The sequence below is a fragment of the Saccostrea cucullata genome, unplaced genomic scaffold, assembly GCF_032062105.1.
Source record: "Saccostrea cucullata isolate Sc308-1 unplaced genomic scaffold, CSIRO_AGI_Scuc_v1 ctg46, whole genome shotgun sequence".
Classification (NCBI taxonomy): Eukaryota; Metazoa; Mollusca; class Bivalvia; order Ostreida; family Ostreidae; genus Saccostrea; species Saccostrea cuccullata.
The window spans coordinates 199481-224224 of record NW_026935190.1 but is presented as its reverse complement, the minus strand read 5'-3'; the positions used below and the strand labels follow the sequence as shown (position 1 = coordinate 224224).

The following is a 24744-nucleotide window of genomic DNA, read 5'->3' as shown; positions in this document are numbered from 1 at the left end:
TCAAATGAAGGGCCACGCCCTCATTCAAGGGGAGATAATTGGGAATAAATGAAAATTTGGTGGCATATTTTAAAAATCTTCTTCTCAAGAACCACTGTGCCGGGAAAGATGAAACTCAAAAAGAAACATCCTCAGGTAGTGTAGATTCAAGTTTGTTCAAATCATGACCCCCGAGGGAAGGGCGGGACCAAAATGGCCGACCAAAGTTTTACATAGAAATATATAGGAAAATTCTTTAAAAATCTTCTTCTCAAGAATGACAAAGCCATAATTCATCATATTTATATGGAAACATGCTCAGGTAGTGTAGATTCAAGTTTGTTCAAATCATGACCCCTTGAGGGTAGGGCGGGGTCACAATGGCCGACCAAAGTTTTACATAGAAATATAGGAAAATTCTTTAAAAATCTTCTTCTCAAGAATGACAAATCCATAATTCATCATATTTATATGGAAGCATGCTCAGGTAGTGTAGATTCAAGTTTGTTCAAATCATGACCCCCGGGGGTAGGGCGGGGCCAAAATGGCCGACCAAAGTTTTACATAGAAATATATAGGAAAATTCTTTAAAAAATCTTCTTCTCAAGAATGACAAAGCCATAATTCATCATATATATATGGAAGCATGCTCAGGTAGTGTGGATTCAACTTTGTTCAAATCATGACCCCCGGGGGTAAGGCGGGGCCAAAATGGCCGACCAAAGTTTTCAAAGATATATATAGGAAAATTCTTTAAAAATCATTTTCTAAAAAATAGCAAATCCATGATTGGTCATGGGACTACTTTTGGATTTAAACTTTACAATAAAAAAACATTTTCTACTTTTTCCTACCCTTAGTGCTCAGGTGAGCGATGTGGCCCATGGGCCTCTTGTTTCAAAGTGCGTTGCCACATAGCATAAACGCGTGCCGCTGTAACGTTGAATTTTGACCCGGGTTGAAAATTACCCGGGGGTCATTTTTCAACGTTGAATAGTGAGACCAAAGGTGTTGAATTTAGACCCTAGTCCGTTGAAAACTGAACCGGATCGTGGAATTTTGATCACGAAACCGGTTCAAAATTCAACAGCATAAAAACACATTTATGACTTGGTTTTCTCAACTGTGATTTAATCCATAGGCGTCGGGAACGGGGAAGGAGGGTGTTAGGGATGCTAACACCCCCTTTTTGCAGAGATAGACATAATATAGGTATTTAAAAATGTGAAATTGGTTTACCCCCCCCCCCCCCCTCCCGCTTTCAACAGGCACGTTACAGTGTAGTCAATTGAAGAAAAGTAACTGGTAGTGCTTTAAAAAATAGAAATTGGATCCTACCCCCTCCCTCCCCACCCAATAGGATTTTTGGGTTTGGACAATGGCCAATTTTTATTTTTCTTGTCAATTTTTTTTCAGATTTGAATTTTTTTCTTTTTCAATAAGCCCCCCACCCCCGCACTTTCAATTTGCTTCCAACACCAATGTAATTAATGCAAACTTCATTCAGTAATTCAGTCATATTCTTAAAATAAAAAAAAAAATCCTATATTTCAAAGTTACATGCTTTAGCTTAAGTTTAGCTTAAATCGCAATATTTCGTGTAATATTCATTTAAAAAGAAGTACATTTGTATACAGTTAAACAATATACAATTTAGTTCAGAAATTTGTTTATTTATATTTTTTTGTGCTAACAACACTTCATTTACTTTTATTTTAAAATTCGTAATATTAGTACATGTATTTGGAAAATGGTGAGAGTTATACATGTAAACGCATGATGCACGTTCGTTTTAATGCTTATTTAGTTATGCACAACATAAATAACTTAAATGTCCAACTTGAAAACCGGATTTTTTCAAAATAAAAGGTTTAGTAACTCAGTTCAAGAACGAACCTCACAATTAATAAATATATTTTTTTTAGTTAGAGGATATAAAGGGGGGGGGTACCATATATATTTGAAGAATGTTTTTTTTGTTGTTGTTGTTATTTTTTTGTTTTTTTATGTATTTGTGACAGGGCTGTTTTCTTTATTTTTGTAGTTTGTTTTTAATCAAAAAAAGGTTTGCCTTAAATACACAACCACGACTTTCAGCGTTATTTAATTTTTTTGTAATAAAGTAGCCAAAATATAACATTGAAGCGGCCCTTCCATCCAATTATTGAAACATGGTTTGGTTTTCAACATTGGCTAGTTTCCCTTTCCACGTTTCAATTGCTTGTTTGTTTGTTTCATTTATTTTTTTTTGTTTATGAATTTTGTCACAATATTTCAATGGGTTTTGACACGATACCCCCGCCTCCGAGAAAAACTTTAGGATTCTCTCTCTCTCTCTCTTTGAAGAGGAAAGCGCTTTTTAGTTGTTTAGATCAGAAGAAGTTGCAGGGACGACGTTTTTTTAATTGTTGATATAAAAAATGGCGGGAAGTGCAGCTTCTAGTCCATCCCAGACTCTAACTCTAGTTCTCATTCTCAAGGTTATGCTCCGAAAACGATCGATTTTTAGGCCGAGGCAGGCTATTGACAGATAAGTTTGTTACAGGAATTTCACCAACCTTGTTTAAAGTCAGCATTACTTACATGTTATGATCGCTATATTGTTCTTTTCAAAAATATAACCTATCATTGGATTCATTTTAACCGATGTGTCTCTAATTTTTAGGCTTTTAAATTTGTTAATTTTTATACTGATTTTGACTAGATTGGATGTTCTTCCCACCTGATCAATATAATATTATATAGGGCTCACTTTCTAGACACCAGATTTCCAGGATTGTTGTTTTATGCCCTATCCATAGTTTTGTAGTTATTTATGGATGTGGATTTTAGAAAGCATTGTCAAAAAATAAAGTTGTCATGCTTGAAGATAACTGAAATCGTGTACTGATCAAAATGTACATATATATACACGGGATGATAGGTTTATTAATATTATTCTTGAAAAGGGAAAAAAATTGAAACCGAAATATAAATATAGAGATACTGATAAATCCCGTAAAACAGCTTCCAAGTTCAAAGAATGTTCAAACTCTGATGAGGGGTCAATATTCAACAGGGTCTATTTTCAACTTGTTGAGGTCATCGAGGATAAGAAAACAAAATATCAAGCTGTTGAAAAATGACCCCGGGTATAAATTCAACGACTTTTGGTACCAATTTTCAACGGAGAAAAAACACCCCTGGTTCAATATTCAACGTTGAAAAATGACCCCCGGGTCAATTTTCAACTGGGGTCAATATTCAACGTTACACCGCCATTCAATACCTGCGACAATAAAGCAGCCAGACGAATGTGAAGGGTATACCCTGTTGCTGATATCGTAGATAATCTAATGGAATATGGCGTATGCGTATTTACGAGTCGTGCTTAGCTGTATATAACATGGAGTAAAGGAAGCTAGATTAATATTTGCTTGTGCTGGAATATAGCGGCACGTCCTTTAATCATGAGCATAAATTCTACTTCTAATTTCCTCCTTGATATCAATTATTTACTTTTCACTATGACATATCTCATACCAAAGTTAAAAATAATTCCAATACAAGATTAAGAAAAGCAAAAAAAAAAAAAAAAAAAAAAATTATGAATTTGAAATTTTCTAAAGTTTGAAAAAATTCTAGCCGCAGATCTGTAGCGTTATCTTTTTATATTATTTGTCTTTGACCATAACGGTACAGATGCCGTAATGCAAAAAGATGCACTTTATATTTTTGCGCTCTTTTGGGGAGAATTTCTCCACTTTATAGCATTGGTCAATCAACTACCTTTCACTCCCTAATTCTAAACACATTCTGTAGCCAATATGTATATTTTATCCACCTTCCAACCATTTATAGAAGTCTCTACAGGCAATAAACTCGCTTGACGTCAATTTTCAGCAATCTAACATATGATTTTAATCAAGCGAGTTTATCACTTGTAGAGACGTCTATAAAGGGTAGGTAGATGGATAAAATATACAGATTAGTTAAATAATGTGCCTAGAATTAGGGAGTGAAAGGTAGTTAATTGAACGACGCTGGAAAGAGGAGAAATTCTCCCCAAAAGTGCGCAAAAAATGTTGCGCCGTAACTTGCACCTTTTTTGCATTAGGGGATCTGTAGCGTTATGGTCAAAGACAAATATACAAAACCATAACGCTACAGATCTGCAGATAGCAAAACACTTTCTAAAAAAATTCTAAATATATTCCTTCTCCGGAAGACTATCATCTAGACTGGAGGGACAAGAATGATATTCTTGACAATTTTTGTGGACCAAGAGAGGTAACTCTAATTCATATGATTCCTTGATGACATCTTTTAAAAAGTAATATTGAGTAATAAGTCTTTTTTCAAGAGCAAGAAGTTTTGTTAAATTATAGTATGATAATTAAAAAGTTAACAATGAATTAATTTACTTAAAGAAGGAAAATTTCCTACAATTTTTGCAACATTCACCATGCATGCAATGCCAAACTAGGCTTATCTGTTGTAACACGGAAGATACGGGTCATCTAACAACTAAACTGTACAACAAACGAGATAATTTCAACTTTTCATCGGTAAGTTTTCTGATTTATAGAGTAATATCCCGCTAGCATCTACATAAAAGTGTTTACATCTCCCAGCTTATTTAATACTTAAGAGTAAAGAGCACACTCCGATCACGATCAGTCTTTTAACTTGCAGACTACTGTCAGATAAGTTGATATTACAGGAATCTCAACAAACTCATTTAAAGTCAATTTCCGTTAATTCGTTGGTTGTTATTATTGCCTTGTTAGCAAAGATAACTTAACATAGAGTCATATTTCGGCTGACTTGTTTCATACCAATTCTTAAGCCTGTGTTTTTCATACTGACAATGAAATGTTTCGTCAATCTGATCAACACACAAAGCTCACGGCATATGTGACCACCTCTGGAATTTCCATGAATCCGTGTTTATGGCTTCACAGTTTCGTATTCTTTGCAGGTTTTTGAGATCACTGTTCGGTATATTCATCCTCTTTGCCTTCACTTCCTACCTGGTTCAAGACCACAAACAGTTAAATGTTATTTCACTGCATTCAACTGCCATACGACACTGCTTTGATGCAAATGATCAGAGACAATAGGTTAAGCTTTGTGCAAGAAAAATGTCTTCCTTAACCCCGCCAAAGTTGTTGATTAAGCTTAGATGCTCCCACCAAAGCATTTTTTCAAGAGAAGTGTTAAAATAAATATCATCTTTTACAAGGTAAAAACTAATAAGTAAGTTCGACCTAAACAGAAATGACAAGATCATCCAAGATACTTAGTGGGGAAACTTTTCCATTTTATTCTTAAAATGAATTTAAATACATGGTATTACTTTTAACAGTAAGGCTGGACCCATACTTATGCAGCAGTATATCCATCACCTGCATATATATGCAGTTTACGTCTCCCAGTTGATATGCAAAATCATTCTCAAGAGTCATAGAAAAGAGTTATACATACATGCCCAAAAAGAGGGATTTTGAGAACGATCATATATCAACCAATGCAAAAAAAAAGCAAATCTGTCCCCGAATGCACTAAACTTATCTTACAAGTGAACGGGAGAATCTTGTCACAATAAAACACATCATTGCAGTGAAAATCTCGATAAATTAAATGCTATTTTCCCTGGTAGGAATAAAAAGGTTCTCAGGCATCATCCTTGGCAAGACTGGCTCTCCATTTAATTTGACAATAATAACAGCAGCAGAATCTATCGTGGAATAGGTAACATAACTCTGACCTGGGACGATAAGATGATTTTTCAATCGTAGCCTTAAATTAAGAAGGACAGTTTAACAAGTAAACAAAACAGGTGTCTGAGATATTTTTCTCTTTTCTTTCTTTTCTTTTTTTTCTTATGTACTGTATTTTAATATCAATTTATTTTTGGAAAGAAAAGAAATTTCGAAACAGAATATACATCTTCCTATCACGCTGTACATGCATGCAAGTAAATAAGAGTAAGTTAAACCTTTTATAAAATAATATTTTATATGTATTCTGCTAAACTGAAGATTAATATCAAAGAATACAATACTTCACCTTGTCAATAGTCTGGATTTATTTACCACACATACTATCAATCTGAAGTACTGTTTATTTCGGCCTACCATAAAGTCATAATTATGTTCTCATAAATATCCATAAAATTTTAATGGCAAAGTATACGAGCTTAAAGATAATATGGACCAATTTTTGTACAATCATTATTTATAAATGCACGTGTATATCATTGTACATTACCGTCATTTTTCTATATTCTATTTTCCTCATCTGTATATCAAAAGAAAGAAATTGATACCATTTAATAGGTTACATAATTTAAGCGAAAACATTCACAGAAATTGCATTAAAACGTAAGATTTTGATATGAGGACAAAACAGATCTGGGATTAATACCAAATCCTTGACTCTGCTCTAGGCCAAAGATGCATCTGCCATTGCAGTGTCCACCAAAAAATTAATAAAAGGCTTAAGTACACTAATCATCATCATATATCATAAATAAAAAATGCATTCATTTTGTCACACTGTTCTTTTTGTTTTCATTTCTTGTCTGCATAGCAAATATGAACATTTTAACATATATACGAACAAAATTTATGCAAGAGCTTTCACAAAATGGTAATTTGTAAGCTAGTATTAACAATATAAACACGATCATATTGATAGTCAGTTTAGGACACTTTAAGGACTATTTAACTACCAATGAATTATAGCACTACCACAAAATAACCATAAATAATTACGACGCATGCATCGAGCAGTAAACATACCTATGTCAGAAGCGACCCACCTGGTAAAGCAGGTGAGAGAGGACCAGTGTCGACTACCAGATACGTTATCTGCCCAACACGATGTGGAGGCTTTTGTTTCTGGGGGTACTGTTTCGGGGGGCACAGACTCAGCTGAGTGAAGCTGATGGCTGGATATTTGCTGATGAGTATGATAGAGCGGTTGGAATTTTGTGGAATGAGAATGGAAAAGCGGCCTGGAATTATTACACAAATATCACAGATTACAACCTTGAGGTCATGGTAGGTGTTATATTTACAATAAATACAATATGTTAGAATATGGATTTCAATTTTTATTACTATTTTTTTTTAAAAGATGTTTTCTAGGAAATGTCATAACACATTTAATTAATGCGAATCCATTTGTAAATACGTAGACAAAATTGTAGAATGAGTAGCAAGTAAGAACAATTCAAGTTTTTTCTAAGTTTAACGTCCACGGATGGATTCGTTTTGAGGGTATGAAATTAGAAACAAACGCAAATGAACCAAAAATAAATCTGAGAAACGCAATGTACTCTTTTGGGATCGGCGTCTCTCTCTCTCTCTCTAAGTGTAACTTTTTTCAACCAATATACTAGTAGTTTAACTTAATTACTAATAGTGCAATGCAAGGAAAAGTCTCAAATGAGGAGGAAAAATTCTACAATTTTTTCTTTAAGAAATGCTGTGTTTTTCCGCTTTTGGTTTGCGTGTTTCTCCTGGACACAAGGGTAGATTTTCGAATTTATTATGGACACTAAACAAAAAAAATCTTGGAATGGCCTACTTGAAATTCAGAAGAATTGTTTGATGCAGGGCGTAACATATGCACAATGAATCATAAATTGATTTCAAATGCATTTGCTATTTACTTCACTAAATGTCTTTCAAGTCCTTTTTTGTTTCTCGCAAAAGATGATAAAACAACTTTTTACGTAATTTATTCACAAATACATTAGTATACTGGTATATACAAGTGCAGTTCAGAATATATTGACGCATTTTTCTCGGTCTCTGGTTTTTACCTAATTGTTTTAAAATTTCACACGTCACATGATCATGGTCTCTGAAATAAACACACCAAATTGATTAATGCATCTTGTTTTTATTTTTGAAAAAAATGTTCTTTATTTCAGAGCAATTCAAGTCTTAAGATTGCCGAGTTTGACAAAGAAATAGCAGCAAACGCTAGTAGATTCAATCATGAGAGTTTCACCAACGAAACACTTAAAAGACTATTCAAGAAAATAACTAGCATTGGCTTTGCTGCAACCAATGACAGCGAACAGATGAAAGCAGTAAGTACATGTGAACATTATTTTATTAAATGAAATTGTTGATTTAATACCTCAACAAGTATCTTATATGAAAAAGTGTCAAATTTTTCGAATCGAAGTTTCATAAAAATATTACATTAAGATTATAAAATTGAAAATAATTGTATTATTAATTATACATAGCTACATGCACAATTTGTCGTGCATTGGAGTACACATGTATATGTACTTGTGTTATGTATTTATAGAAAAAACGATGTTCTAATCTCTTTTTGAAGGAGTAAATGACATATATCACGGAGTAAATTTTAGTTTAGGTGTACCTAAGAAGAATTATTTTATTCCTATGGACAGATGCCAGACACGTTATAAAAGTTTATTATATACTAGTATGCGAATAGTGGACATGAAATTTTCACAAGGTATTCCAGGGTTGTTAATCTAAACTCTCAGTTTAAATCACAGAATTTATAAGGCATTGTAAAAATCTTACTGATAAAATATTTACTGATGAAGGATAGTGTAGAAATGAACATAAGAACTCTATTATTTATAATATTTATTTAATGATTTTATTTTCCTGCAATTATGTGGACTTCAGAAGCATGTTCTAAATTTCATGCGGATTTTTTTACGTTTTAATTTTTGTTATGATTTTGTAAAGGAAAACGCACTGCAATAACCTTATATTTTTATTAAACGACACCTTGTACCTACCGTAGATATGACAAGCATGTTACGAGCATCTTTATGTAACGACCTTTGTTGAAACGAATCTGACCTTACTCAGTATTGCCCAGAATCTAGCCCCAAAGTCTGTAATAAACAGGTGTAGCTTTTGTAAAATTCTAAAATAAGATATGATTGAAAGGTTTTAGAAAGGTTTTATGTCTTTTTCTTTGTTTTTGTTATTTTGGGGAAGGAATTTTGAGTTAATATTTGAAAGGAAAGATATGACAGGGATAGTTTTCGAGTGCAAAATTTGTTTTTTTACGTATATTGCTATTCGAAGGTAAAGAAAGGATAAAAAGGTACATGACTCTTACCCAGTTTGGTGAGGGTCCTACAGTCTTTATTATATTCATACAGCTAGTAAGATATACTGTATAGAATATATTTTCAATATTTTACCAATTATGCCAAACTTTGATCGAGCCCTACTCCTTGACTCAAGGGTTATGAACATAATTTATCATTTTTTATGTTCAGGGCTAGCAGTTCCTTTTATCAATGCAGATATTTTGTGAGCTAAATATCTTTAAGTTAATTTAAGTTCAAAGATGTAATATCCTTTCAATACTTGTCTATATGACCAATTTAGTCCACCTTATGCCTGACCTATGGGTCATAGACTTGGACAATGTTAGAAATTTGATCATTCAAATACTGTTGATAAGGTATAGATATCTATAATTTTTAATTGTGTATAATATTTTTCCATATGAGGAATTTAACCCCATTCTGGACCCTGAACCATAGCATTTTAAGTGTACATGTATATTATTTGTACAAGAAAAAAAATTATATATCATAGATAACCAACCTGGAGGCGGATCTTACAGGGATTTACAGTAAAGGAGAGGTGTGCTTAGAATCAAGGGGGTGCCTGCAGCTGGAACCAGGTATGTGTAGACCTCTTTTAGACCTAAAAACTTTTAAATACATAGATATAATCACTAAGTACTGAATTCGAAATAAAAGAGACCACATCTGTATCATAACAACAGAAAGTCATTGAGTTTCTCGACCTACTTTAATTCGCCATGAACCATCTCTGTAGAGAATGCGTGTATCCTTAGACACGAAAATTACCCGGTAATCGACACGTATTGAAATTTTTAACTGTCTAAAGGCGAATGAAAGATGACGCGAGTAATTGTTGGTTTACATTATCTAATCTGTCTTAAAATTATTTTGAACCTTGTTTTTTTCTGTGAATTTTCCATTAAAGGTCATAAATTGCCAAAAGACATACATTGTACACTATGAAGGTTAAGTATAGTAGTTTTCCACATGAGTTCATTTCTGGCACAACGAAACTGAAATATGCAAGAGAAATCTGAAGTTCTGTATAAGTTCAATTTTTTTACGTAGTTTTGTAACTTCATACTACATACATGTATATTGGTTTTACTGTAGAAAACTTAAGACGGCAAATGTAATCCACATATATAAAAATATGTATATGCCCATCAAAGTATGAACAATGGTAACTTTTTTTCTTTTTTCTTTTATAATTTCATATTTCATTTTTCTTTTTCGTGTCAGAAACTGAATCTCTCCAACTCAGTTGTGATTGCGAGGGGAGGGGGGTAATGATTCCTGGAAAAATCACATATTTTTGATGAGTCAAATTTTCTTGGTTTGAGGGAAAAAAATGCTTGTTCGTGGAGATTTTATATTGTGGATGAAGAATTCTTGAGTAGTGAATCTGTTGAAAAGGAGATGGGTGAACATGACGAGAGATAAGCCCATAGCGCAACAAACATGAAAGTGAAAAATTAAATCTTAATTATATCAAAATTTTCCTTAATATTTCATCTAACAGTAAAGTAGACTTTATGTAAAATCTCTACAACTTGCACAAATCTCATGAAAATTGAAGTTATTTGCCTATGAAATATTACACACACACGAAAGAGGACAAAACGAGTCATTTTTTCACACTGTAACACTATTTTTCGTCATGAGTGGGTCTTCTCTCCATTTTTTTGAAAGGTAGTCCTCAAAGTTTGCATAAAAACATACATATTTTGGTTTCCAAAATTATGGAGCAATGACCCACTATACCTTAAAAATATAAGTTTATGACATAACTTTCGTATCTTTTCAAGAAATACTTGAAGTCCCTTAAGTCAATGGTCATATCACAAACATGATTTAAATGCCACTCTTCATCAAGACTTGTGTAGCGTAGTGGTTAGCGTGCTATTCTCCGTAGAGAATGCAACTCAGGATTTTTATTGCCAGGGTTCGAACCCAATGGATACCACATTATTTTTCTTTATACAAGAATCAATTTTAACGAAAAATTTTCCTCAAAACCTTTTGTTTATCATGATTTTACAAAAATCACTGATGAGAACTTTACTCTAAATACTAAAATCACAATTTGAATATGATTTTTATATGTATGAAGCTTGTGGGCTTTTTGCACGCTAAGTTCACCCATCTCCTTACATTTTATGGTGGACATAAGTTCGTGGGTCTCTTCATATCTCAGTCAAAAACCACGAAAATAACCCCCCACGAAAACTAGTAAGTTCACGATAATTCATGATTAATCTCCCTTCACCCCCCCCCCCTCTCTCCCCACCGTGGTATTCCAAAATCAGAGAATATTTGACACGGATCGAATCTCCTTGTTGTACTTATTGTATACAAAATGTGGAATCCTTGATAGGACTGACGAATATAATCACCAACAGTCGGGACTATGGCGAGTTACTGGAGGTTTGGAAGGGATGGAGGGACCAGTCAGGGAAGAAAATGAGGACCAAGTACACGGAGTTTGTCAAGGCCATGAATGCAGCCATCAAATTCAGCGGTAATATGATAATAAAACGAAATCCAGATATATATATATATATTCAACGCGACTGTTAAATGAAGTGCTGCATCTTTTAAAACACTAAATGACTTTCTTAACCCTCAAAACAAGGTAAAACTTTTTTATAAGTTTATAAAGGTTATTATATAACAGGCAAACATTACTTTCTCAGACGGAGTACATTTATTGTCAAAAATCACTTACAAAATGTTTTATCTCAAATATTCAATTTAAAAAAAATCACAGGGAAGAAACTCTTGAGAGCCGAATCGAACATACCCCCTTAGTAACATTACTCACTATGGTTGTCTTAACGTACTCCTCAGGATTTAATGATACGGGAGAGTACTGGAGATCGTGGTACGAGACGCCAACATTTGAACAAGACGTGAGGACGTTGTTTGAGGAACTGGAACCGCTGTATGTGGAGCTTCATGCTTACGTCAGAAAACGTCTGATGCAGAAATACGGCAAGGAACTGTTTCCAGAGAGTGGTCACATCCCTGCCCATCTTTTTGGTACTTTTAGCTTCGGTCTTTAATTGCATTATATTTGGTATCATGGATTTCATCTGACATAAATAAAATCACAAGATACCAAGTTATATATTTCTCCGCATTGTTTTCCAAAAGTGCTGTGATCTGCAAATTTAAAGAGGAATTCAATAATTAATAAATATTTTACAGGCAATTATTTTGAAAGCTAAGGTTGTTTTACAACCTTTGTTGTGCCACCGGCTCAGCAATGGAGCAACAAGTTAAATATAAAAATGGAGAAACTTCAGCCTGATGACTGTAGACCAAAGCTCTACAAAAATGCATAAAACGCTAAATTACGAGGGATGATGCAAAAAGTTCGCGAACAAATTAAATAACTTCCATAAAACAAATAAAATTAGGTTTCAGTGTTCATTATTTTTTAATGAAGGAACAGGAAAGCAGTTTAGAGTATAAAAGGATTTACCAGGATAAATTTTCAAAAATATTATTACCCAAGCAGTAATTAATTAATTAATTAAGAATGATTGAGGTCTATGGGAACAAGCAAATTTTTTAAAATAAAAATTTAAATACTATGAATATCAAAAAATGTTATGGTGGAAAGATGTATATAGTTATTAGGAATAGAAAAATAAATAAAAAATAATTTTTCTCCAGATAGATTTAAAAAAAAAAGAAAGAATTTTATTGATTAAAACTTTTAAAAGCAAAGAGGGATAACTCGTCAAGGACAGGTCAAGGTAAAAAATTAGGACATGTTCTGCTCTTACATACTGAAACTAACTACATACTCAGTATACTGAGTATTCAGGCAATATATATCTGTGATGCTTTCAGATTCATTGAATCTGAGGCTATTATGGATCGGATACCTTAATAATGCATATATCTACCACCGCTCGGCCCATGCGCGAATCACGCATCCAGGCGGTCACGTGACATGCTCTGAAGCATTCTGTTCATAGATGCTAAAATATTTTTCTGAGTCTTGTACTTCTTACCATAAAAGTTGATTTTCGTAACAAAAACAGACCATTTGTCAGAAATGACCAAATCTCGGAAACAGAATGGTTGGATAAGGATATCCATTCCCAGAAAGAACATGGTGACCATCACAATCCGATTCATCTGTCTTCTAAAGGAACGTCGTTTATCCGTATGGATACGGTTGTAGGGGCCTTTTTTGTTTTGAATTTTTATATTTTGGGGATTAAAATATTATTGTAAAGATATTCCACCATTTTTCTAGCTGTAACTTCGCAATCTTTCATAACAAATTGCCTAACAAAGGACACATCTCTTCACCAGCTTGCTTTCGCTGGGCTATTGTTTCCCTCTTCTTCCATCTATGAAACATCTGCATTTCTTCATAAACCTTGTACAAATTATTAATATAAGATACCTCAAAGGAATTTCCAACTTATACGTTAAACTTTACTTTAGTAAGACTATGACAACCATTTTTCGTCACGAGTCACCTACATATTGATGTCATTTTCAAAAATGCATTAAAAACATGTGAATGACTATATAGGTGTGTCATTTCATTAGATCAATCGTGGTTTTGTAAATAATGTTCCTTTTTGCATCACGAATTATTTTGTTCTTATCAGTATGATTCAAAATTCATAAAAAAAATGATATTGTTTGACTTTATGTTGTAGAACTACAATGTGACACACATGTATCGAGTGGCGGAGGATTTCTTTAAATCTATAGGAATGGAAGATATGACAGACGAGTTTTGGCAAAATTCCATGCTTGTAAAACCAGACGATCGAGACGTGGTTTGTCACGCTTCAGCCTGGGACTTCTACGATGGTAAAGATTTCAGGTATAATGACTATACCAAATAATTTCCAAACATTTTCTTTTTGTTACATTATGAGAACTTCGTAAGTTAGAACTTGTGTTCAAGCTATATGTATACTATTTATACAATAAAATTTACTTTTTAAAAAAGTGTATCAATTTATCATCACAGTGAAAAAAAACTTTGCTTTGTCCGCCATTTTGTTGTGTAGGAAACATGTGCATGTACATGTATATACTTTAACTAAAGTAGTAGACAAGGTAAGAATGCCTTTCTATTTGATATATCTCCAGTATATGTATTTGTTATTTGTCTAAAACTTCAGAATTAAGCAGTGCACCTCCGTCACAGAAGACCAGCTGCTAACAGTGCACCACGAAATGGGTCACATTGTATATTACCAGAATTACAAACATCTACCCCGGCTGTTCAGGAGAGGAGCAAATCCCGGTACCTAAACTTTTATATCAATAACAGAACTTTGATCAAACGTACTTCATTTCAGAATTAAGCAATGTACCAGTGTAACAGAAGACCAGCTGTTGACAGTCCATCATGAGATGGGACATATAGTGTATTTCCAAAACTACCGACATCAGCCGAGGTTATTCCGAGCTGGAGCCAATCCTGGTATAGTAATTAGGGGAAAACGGAGTAGCCCACATCAGCTTCATTTTAATTGGAAACGAAATTAGACCACAGCTGCTATATTTTGTCTCATGTACAAAGGGCTGCATGTTTAGACCATTGCCTATTAAAACAACCAAAAAAACCCACCCTATCCTTTTCTGAACTTTATCTAATAGAAAAATGGTATTTGTACATGTATTAGATATTGCTGAATTGTTTTATTATGTTGATTTAATTACCTTAATGAAAAATTGGAGTTTCACCAGGTTACCGTTCAGAGAATGTGAAATAAAATAAAAGCATATTAATTAAACCATTTTATTTAATGGATTGAATTTTCAATTCTTGTTGTTTTTAATTATTGGATGACCAGATCCAATAAGGCTAATAGATCCCTATAATATGATATTTTAGTTTCATATGACAACACAGAGGAGTTTTAATAGCTCTTTTACTGACACACCTGTGGCAAAATTTCTTCTGCAATTTTTTTCTTTACAAATACTTTGCTTGAAAGGCTTTTTAAAAAGGTGCTTCTTTTCTAAGTGCTTCCTTTTTGTTTTGGTTATGGGCTGATATGTGTAATTTTGAAATAAAAATTGATTTTGCTGATATTCACATTTGCAAAAAGATTGTATAATGTTAATATAAAATTAATTCCAAATTTATTTAGGTTTACTCGGGTAAGCACTGTGTTGTCTTGCTCTATGTATAGGGGTGTTGATCATGTTGAATTTAAGGTCTATTGCTACTGATACGTGTAATTCTTTAAGTTTTATTCAAAAGTTTTCTGTATTTTTTAAGGATTATTTTACCAGAGGAATTATTTTTCTTTCATTGATTGCTTTAACTTCAAAAATATTTGCAGCTGATTTAAAACTTAAAAAGATAAAAATTTTATAAAAATAAAAAACTTTTGTCATGGAACACTTGTATTTATTTTTTATTTTCAGGTTTTCATGAAGGAATGGCTGACATCGTCAGTTTGTCCTTCCAGACCCCAGAGCATATGAAAGTGATAGGTCTATTAGACGAAGTTCCAGAGGATCAAGGTAATAGCTTACTTTGTCATATATGTATTTCATTGAATTGAATAAAATTTATCAAATCAATGAAACAAAGTCAAGACAAAGTAATTTTGTTCTTAAACCTGTGTTTAATTGTGTAAAATATTTGATTAAACTATATTCTATTGCTTTCTATACAGAATCTAAACCTGAAATGTTTAGCATAACTTCAGACTGACATAATTTAAATTTTCTTTAATTGAAACTTGATCCATACATTGGTACTAATATCAGAAATGTAAACATATACTCATTTCATTAATCTGGTTTTTATCTTCACCTTATTTGTTACTTTCTTCCTAATTAAACAAATGCATGTATATTTGTTTAAGATGACTTAATGCAACATTTCTGCAGATAGTGACATTAATTTTCTTCTAAAAATGGCATTGGACAAGGTTGCCTTTCTTCCCTTTGGTTATTTAACTGATCAGTGGAGGTGGAGTGTTTTCCGTGGAGACACAAACTCCTCTAACTATAACCAGCACTGGTGGGACCTCAGGTATTTACAGTTGTATTTCACTTCAGGTGCCTAGAAATGAAAAACTTTATTTTGTTCATAGATCTACTTGTCTTATTATTTTCCTCAACAAAAATCATCACGATTCTTTACTTTTCATTGATTTAGCTATATACATGTATACGATGTATTTATGACAAACTTTCTTTTTAAGTGTCCCTACAAAGGTACCAGAAACAAAATCAAACTACATGTATTGTACTAATAAATTTAAGTCCAGACTTATCTTTGTTTCCTCAACAGATGTAGGTTCCAAGGAATTTCGCCACCAGTTGAAAGGACAGAGGATGACTTTGATCCTGGAGCAAAATACCATATACCTGGAAACACACCATATATCAGGTTTTAAAATGAGCTTTTTGTATAGGTCCCTCTTGCATTAATGTAAAAACACTAATTTTCTAAGAGTTAGGTTTTCTTGCTTAGTAAAATATTGAGTCATGGTTGAGAAAGTTCTAGTAGTTATGGTAGATTTGAGTTTCTCAAAACCACATATCAGTCTTACTTACATGGAAGCAATTTTCACTGTCAATTCAAAATTTCTTTCTTTGACATATTATAACATACGTATTTATGACTCTTAATAGGTATTTTGTGAGCTTTGTTGTTCAGTTTCAATGGCATGAAGCGCTGTGCAAAGAAGCTGGAAATACACGACCTTTACACAGATGTGATATATATAATAGCACAAAAGCTGGAAACAAGTTGAGGTATTATAAAATTAAACTTCCAATTAAAAAACTGCAATCCTTTAAATTCAATTAATGGAAAATCAGATTGAAAAAGATTATTCATTACCTTTAATTTATAATAGAGAGATGCTTCGGATGGGATCTTCTAAAGTATGGCAGGATGCTATGGAAGCCATAACAGGAAATAGAACTATGAGTGCCAAACCTCTGGTGAGCTACTTTGACCCACTGCTGAAATGGCTAAAAGAACAAAATAAAGAAGAGAATACAGGATGGGCAGCTTCTTGTCCTTCAACAATACCAAAACCAATAACGCCCCAATCACTCAGCATAGGATCCGCCCACTTTATTTCAGTCATGTGTTTAATTTTCTCTATTGTAGTTGCCTTTGTAAAAACTGGTTGAAAATTGTTGATGAAATTTTAATTCATTGCATATCCCGTCCTTTTGTGTATATGTGTTTATACAATTTTCTGTGTGAAATCCTCTATAGCACATACATGTACGTGCAGGGCAATGGAAAGGTTTGGTTTTTGCAGAGAGATGTTATTAAAATGCATAGCATACTCAGTAACCAGAAACATATTCTTCCATTCACCTTATGTCATATGAATTTAAACCTGCATTGCAAGTAAGATATGTAGTATTTCATGGCACTTTAATCATAATAACCTTAAGTTTATTAACACCTATAATCTCTGTGGTTTTGGAAAAATAATTTGAAGAAACTGACAAGTTGTCTCCACAATTTATCTTTTCATTCTAGTTGCATGCGCTTAACATATTTACTGCTTTGCAAGGCAGTTTTAATTAAGATGTGAAGTGCATGAAGATATTGTTCTTTAATCAAGTTGATTATCTAATTATACTCTGTGGAAGATTAATTAGCCTACATGACTTTCATTCACCAATTAAATAGTGTACGTTTTCAGAAAGACTGACATCTTTGATGTTGGTATTCTTTAAATAAAGTTCCCTACACAAGAACGTGATCTTCTCATTTCTTTTTTTTTGTATTATGACAGAGGTGAATTTTGGTTAAAAAAAAACAACCTTGTTTTGACATAACTTTTCAATTTTCCTCAATGTTAAAACGTCTTTGATGAAAGGTCATCGCAAGGTATATCAATGATGCTCTTTACAAAATCAAACACATTTTTTCTTACTGTCGAAGGAAATATAATATGATCATTTTTTGGTTATAACATAGGTTCAAAATAGCAATTTGCCGTCGAACATTGTCATTAAATGAGAAACAAGGGATTTAAAAAGTAACATTCTCTCAAAGACAAAATAACCACACGTAAAAACGAACGTTTTTCTTCCGTTTTCAATTCCTTAATTTTCATACAATGAAAATTTCATAAAGGTGACGAGTAAAATGAAGACCATATTTCAGAAGGATTATTTGATATTAAAACATATACATGTAAAATGTATTATGTGACACAAGAATTACATATGAGCACCAAAGAAGTTAATATACCAGTTGAATTCAATGCATCATTTTGAATGTAATTAAATCGACAGTCGTACTTTCACGAGATCGGTCTTCTACATGCTACGTACCCATGCCCCCAAACACAATCGCTAATAGTCATCTCTTGTTGTAAATTTCAAAATATACTGGCTGGCAATCAATTCAAAATTTACAAAATAGTTGTCTAAAATGTTGTAAATTTATATGAACATGTACTGCCAACCGATAAAATTAAAATTTACAATATGACAGTGGAAACAATTTTCACATGTATAGGTCATTTTTAAATTTTCCATTTTTTGAAAACAATAACACTTTTCACATCACTATTTCCTCTTTGTTGCATGGTTGGTTGCATGTCTGTCAAACTGTATACTTAGAATGAAAATAATTAAATCAATGTCTTTTAAATACACTGTTTATTAAATATTATAACCATGTCCCATATAAGTTAGCCTTATCCTAGTTATTTTCATCGGAATATTAATATGGTTGACCTCAAACACCTTTACAAAAACCTAGAGGATGATGAGACATTTATGATTGTATTGTATTCAGGTGAAAATTTAATTTGTTAATTTATAGGTAGCCCTGTATGGAAAAATTGGTTATGTGTTTAATTTCTAAAGGACAAAAATAAACCTTGTATACTTTATTTTTAATTTTTTATTTCTTTTTGGCGAATATTATTGTTTTATTTTCTTCTGTATGAATTGTAAAATAAATTTCATTTTTGAAACTTCTTGCAAACCTTCCAGAGAGGGATGGCAGTCATAATTCTCTTTAAATATATCAATTTTGAAAACCACTGTATCATTATTTCACAATTAAAGTCTTAAATAAATTGTATATGTTATTCTCCTGCTTAAATGATATTTTAAAACTACATATCTAAAAAAAAAAAAGAATAATGGAATAGTTTAGAGTGCAGAGTTAATGAGATGAACTAATTTAGTACAATTTCTTCATTATGTTAAAGTTCTGGAGCATTTATCAGATGCAGCTGAGACATGTAAATCATTACAATGCAACTTAAAATGGCATTTAGTGTGCAAAAAACATATTGAAACGAAATATTCAATTTCAAGGAATCTTTATGCACTGATGAAAATGTTATGGACTTTAATTAAAATAATAAAATAATATATAAAGATGTATATATTGAGTGAATGAAATTCATTTCCAAGAAGGGAAACCTGTCATAATTCTCCATAAAAATTGACGTATTTTGTAAACCAATGATGCACCCGTGTTGTAACATATGGCGAAGGTTTAAGTTTTTCATATGCAATGAAATATATGGTGATGACGAACAATAGTCAAGCTCAAAAGTCCATTAAACAATACAAAATAGGAGCGGAGCAAACATGAACCATCAAAACATCAGAGGTGGGATCAGGTGTCATGGAAGAGTAAGCATTCCCTGCCGACCTTCCATACCCGCCGTGTGCTCCTTGTCATGATCAATAGATAACGCGAAAATACGTCGACAGTTCAATATGGCCTAACAATTATTATGAAAAACGTTAGTCAGCATTTGACTGGATGATAAATTGTATTTCCTGACAAGATCATTGAATAGATCATAGAACATGCGAAATGCTGTCTTTATATGTAAAAATTAATTGTCTCCACACATAAAAAAATCAAATGCAATGGAATATTATTGATAATAAATCACAGTTGCTTATATACCGAGTTCCAAAAATACAAGCAAACAAATGTTTTAAATAACTGTACCTAAGTCTAACATATTGTAAAGTTTAGTTGAGTCTATTTTATATTGAGTAATTAACTGTCGATTTTCTGTTTATTCTTTTTTACTTTGAAACTCTTAAGGGAACAATTCAAATATTCCTTATTTATTATGAAAATTGTACATGTTTCGTACTGTGCAATAGTGAAATGGCGGAAATTGAATTAAATCAAATGCAGCATTGATATATGTTACTGATATTAAATTTGTGTTAGCCTTTTCCCGGTTTTTCCTCACATAATCCATTACGCTGTGATGATGAAGAGACTATATATTATTTTTGTTTTCATGTTTTCTTTCTTACTGCTTTTTAGAAACGACCGAGTCATTCATTCTACATACAATTTATTCTTACTGTATTTTGTAAGAAAATAATGAAAATGCACATGTATCTAAAATGTGTTTTAAATACAGAAAATTCATATGCTTGTTTGGAAATGTCTCACTTAATAGAGTTTTATTTAACAAATATCTTCATTTCACAAAAATGATAGTCAAAATGCTTAATTCTACAGATTGTATTGTTTAATCCTGGTGAGCCTAAGAAAAAAGATACCACAGAGTCTGACACATCTGTTTCATACTTGGATATTGTACTTGAAAAAGACGTTAATGATAATCTAACAACCAAGCTATATGATGATTTAAACTTTTCTATCGTCAACTTCCCTTACTTATGCAGCAATATACCTTCATCACCTGCATACGGAGATTATATATCTCAGGTGATTCGATACTCAAGAGCATGTTCCACATATGAACAATTTCTAAAACGAGGTAAATTTTTGACAAACAAGTAGATGAAACAAGAGCATCAGCAGTTTAAATTCATCATTTCGTAATACCTTTGGTCGATACAATGACCTTGTCAGCAATTACAATTTATCATTGAATCAAATGCTGACTGACGTTTTTCATACTTATTGTTAGTCCATTATTTAGACACTGAATTGACGACGGATTTTTCCGTTATTTCCCAATCATGACAAGAAGCACAAGGCGGGTGTGACCGGTCGGCAGGGGATGCTCACTCCTCCATGGCACTTGTTCCCACCTCTGATGTTTTGGAGGTCTGTGTTTGCTCTGCTCCTATTTTGTCTTGTTTTATGGGTTTTGATATTGAATACTGTTCGTTATCTCCGTAGCCTTCATTCTAAGCACCTGTTTTCAATAAGTTGATGATTTTGTTTCTTCATTATGAATTAATAGGCAAATAATTATCAACGTTTTGTACTTTTGATTAAGAGAAAATTTAAAATTCTTATTTGCAACTCTATGCAATTTTACTTTATTAATCCTATAAAATACATTCTGTCCCATTCAAGGTTTTAGACCTCACAGTAATAATTTAATAGCCATTCTCTGTAACCACTTAAACTTCGTTGCCACGCATGGTCACCGATTTTGATGAAACTTCACCCATGCTTAGTACTTAACACCAGAAACAAATATATATATATATATATATATATATATATATATATATATATTTATATATATATATATATATATATATATATATATAAAGAAACTGTTTAGAATATATCTCTAAGTAAGTGGTAACCAAGGGTACATTTGGAATACATTTAAAATGCTGAAATATGCTGAAAAACACTCCGTATTCACTAATGGTAGGTGTTACATGCTCAAACTCAATCAACGACTTAAGAAAAACAATGAAAAAGTTTGACCTTAAGTATATAAGTATAAGCAATATTATTCTATAAATAACTTTTATGGTTGCCATGGTAACACAGTGTAACCATGCAAAACCAGTAACTAAGATTGGGTTAATGCTACCGTCTTGAGGAAAAACATGAAAATTCAAGACTGGCAAATATGCATCCTTAGTACCTTGCAACACCAAAACCATAAGAAAAATTCGGTATAATTGCTACTTTGTAGTGTTACCATGGAAACAAAGTACCAGTGCTTAAAAGTGAATTATTTTTCGCTGCATTAAGAATTGAATTGCCATTTAATCAAGAAACAAATTAAAGGACTCAGCTTGAATAGTACTTATCTGTTAGAACTGAAGTTGAATATCATATATTGATAAAATTTGATGAATAAAACAACACTGTTGCTATGGTAACCAAGAAGGGAAAATGTTCGATTTTGTGAACTTTATATCAATATTAAACCCTGTGTGCTAACTTCTTGCATCCACTTAGAGATTGGATGATAGTCAAAATTAAAAGTCAAGTTAGCTGTTAATAAATATCAATCATAAAAATTTTGGGAATCTACATTTAAGGGTACGTATCCAAGGAAAGAAAATATTTTTCAGGTTTTTAAGCATATATTTTCTGCTTATTTCCATAGCAACGCTCTATTTAAAGAATCTAATCTGAATTTTTTCAAATGGGAAAACTTGGACCACACCAACATCTTATAAAATAGATCATTAGTTATGAGGAAATGTGCTTTTTTAAAAGATAGGATCAGATTTAAACATACATCGTGTTACTTTGAAGGCTCTCTGTGGTAGGAAAACCTTGGCAACCATTGCCAACCAAAATGAAATATCATATTTTGTTCTTGGTATATGTTTCAAGGCTCTTTTTTCTATTATTCGGTCACATTTCATCCTATAATTGCTTTTTATTTTTACGTGTATGACTTTATAAAATTCAACGAATATTTTTTTTTTACTTTTGAATACTTTGTTACCATAGTAACGTATGTAATAGTTGATTTACCAAACATGTTTATCATGCATTTGAGACATCTGACCTGCAACTTTTGGAAACAGTCATTGCCAATTGTTTGCTTTGCCGCAAATGTTAACTATGGGGCTCTAAACATGTTAAAAAATGCCATTTTTCGAACTTTAAGACATGTTGCCATGGTAACTATAAAACATAGCAACCAAATTTTGCCTGATTTCAGTTTAGGGTATCAATGGCTTTTATCATAGAGAGTTTGGAGAATTTCTGAGACTATGCGTGCCACAGCTCCTATATAAAATTTTAAATCATTACAGAGAATGGCTCTTAAATCTTATTTATGACAGTACTGACAGCCAGGAACTATGTCACCAAGCTCGTATAATTTGAATTTAATGCTCCCACCACTATTTGATGACTGCTTTCCTGAAACATTCAATGGCATAATCTCGAGAGCATGTCAATGACCTGTACTCTTCGCATAAAATATACAATACATATACTAAACCAAAATGCATGTTTTTGTTGTTGTTTTTTCTTCACAATGGTTTAAAATACTCAAGGAAAAAGAAAATGAATACTAGTAGTTCAATTAAATTTTGATCTTTTTTTTTTTGCTCTTTCTAAAAATATTTTACAATGAAATTGATAACGATAATGTTCTACCTTTTTCTACTTTTTTTCTGTCTCATCTGTAAAACTAAACGCGATTTTTTCAAATTAGCTATACAATGAAATATGAAGAAATCAAATAGTTTTCAAGCTCAAAAGTCCATTCAAACATTAATAATCAGAAGCAAGCAAACATGGATCTCTCAAACATCAGAAGTGGAATCAGTTGCCTTTGAGAGGTAAACATCCCCTGTCGACCGGTCACACTTACCGAATGCTCCTTGTCCTAATCGACAAAATGGAAAATCCAAAGACAATTCAGTGTGTAAAGATGGTAAGATAAAAACGTAGGGAGGCATTTGAATTAATGATAGCTTTTACTTGCTGAAAAGTTCATTGGATCGAGCACATAACTTGCAAAATGTACATTTTAAAGTCATTACACTTTTTACAACATTTATATCACAATTGGCAACATGTCATTTCATTGATATCAACCGAAATCTTTAATATTTTTGATAATATGATTGCTTCTCATAACTTTAATTATGAAAGATTTTATGAATGCATGTATGCTTATTATCAAATGACTTAAAATGACTTGAAAAGATGGAAAACGTAATGTACGACAACTCCAATGTCTTGTAAGTTAAACAATTCTAATGATATTTATCGCTGGGTTCTTTGCTCAATCCTGATTTGTAACTTCATTTTATAAATGTCTGAATATGCTAAAAAGCTATCGAATATTGTTTTTCTTTACGTTTTATATGTTTCTACAGTGACATTGCTTTAAAACGAAATGAACCTGAAATACGATATCAAAAGTATTTGGATACTTATGACAGCCATTCTCATGAACATTATTATTCAACTACAAAATGAAAAAAAAATTGAAGAACTATTTTCCTACCTTTAAATTATTTACTTCTTTCATCACTGTATCAATCGACCAACCCATCATGAAGCAGAATTTATTTTAAAAAACTCTTATCAGATATGAGAGAAATTAAACGCATGCTGTGATTTTCAATTTTACATTCACATTGATTATCTTGTGATTGGTCATCAAGAAAATAACTCAACTTGACCCTGATTCTAAACAAAATACTCTGGAATTAATGCTTGAAAGAAAATACGCTTGAGTTCCTCGTAGATCAATATATTTTCGCGACCCCTTATTTTTGCGACTTAGCTATTTGGTATTTATAAACGAGACAAAATTTTCGCGAGCTGTGGTTTCTGTTGTATATAAACATTAATAATACAAATATACGTGAGAATAAATTTTCGCGAGCAGACAGACTCGCGTAATCACGCGAAAATAAAGTTCTCGAGAATAAAAGTGATTTACAGTAGTACATAAGGCTATATTCTAAAACACTGGCTCATATCTTTTCGCCATGCAGTT

General features: G+C 32.3%; 1 protein-coding gene across 1 annotated transcript; it reads left to right on the top strand.

Annotated features, from left to right (window-relative positions):
- Window positions 1-6729: 6729 nt before the first annotated feature.
- On the top strand, window positions 6730-17967 carry LOC134242189 (angiotensin-converting enzyme-like). Its single transcript, XM_062724258.1, has 13 exons — window positions 6730-7025; window positions 7904-8065; window positions 9579-9666; window positions 11448-11591; window positions 11921-12112; window positions 13126-13250; window positions 13759-13928; window positions 14413-14537; window positions 15491-15589; window positions 15962-16106; window positions 16368-16466; window positions 16712-16834; window positions 16939-17967. The coding sequence occupies exons 1-13, from the start codon at window positions 6846-6848 to the stop codon at window positions 17219-17221; spliced, it is 1935 nt and encodes a 644-aa protein (XP_062580242.1). The 5' UTR covers window positions 6730-6845; the 3' UTR covers window positions 17222-17967.
- Window positions 17968-24744: the final 6777 nt, after the last annotated feature.

Bases quoted from the DNA above. Each gene is read 5' to 3' on its own strand.
- LOC134242189 (XM_062724258.1), top strand. From the start codon at position 6,846: ATGTGGAGGCTTTTGTTTCTGGGGGTACTGTTTCGGGGGGCACAGACT. The intron at 7,026-7,903 runs GTAGGTGTTATA...TCTTTATTTCAG, and splicing joins ATTACAACCTTGAGGTCATG to AGCAATTCAAGTCTTAAGAT. The intron at 8,066-9,578 runs GTAAGTACATGT...TATATATCATAG, and splicing joins ACAGCGAACAGATGAAAGCA to ATAACCAACCTGGAGGCGGA.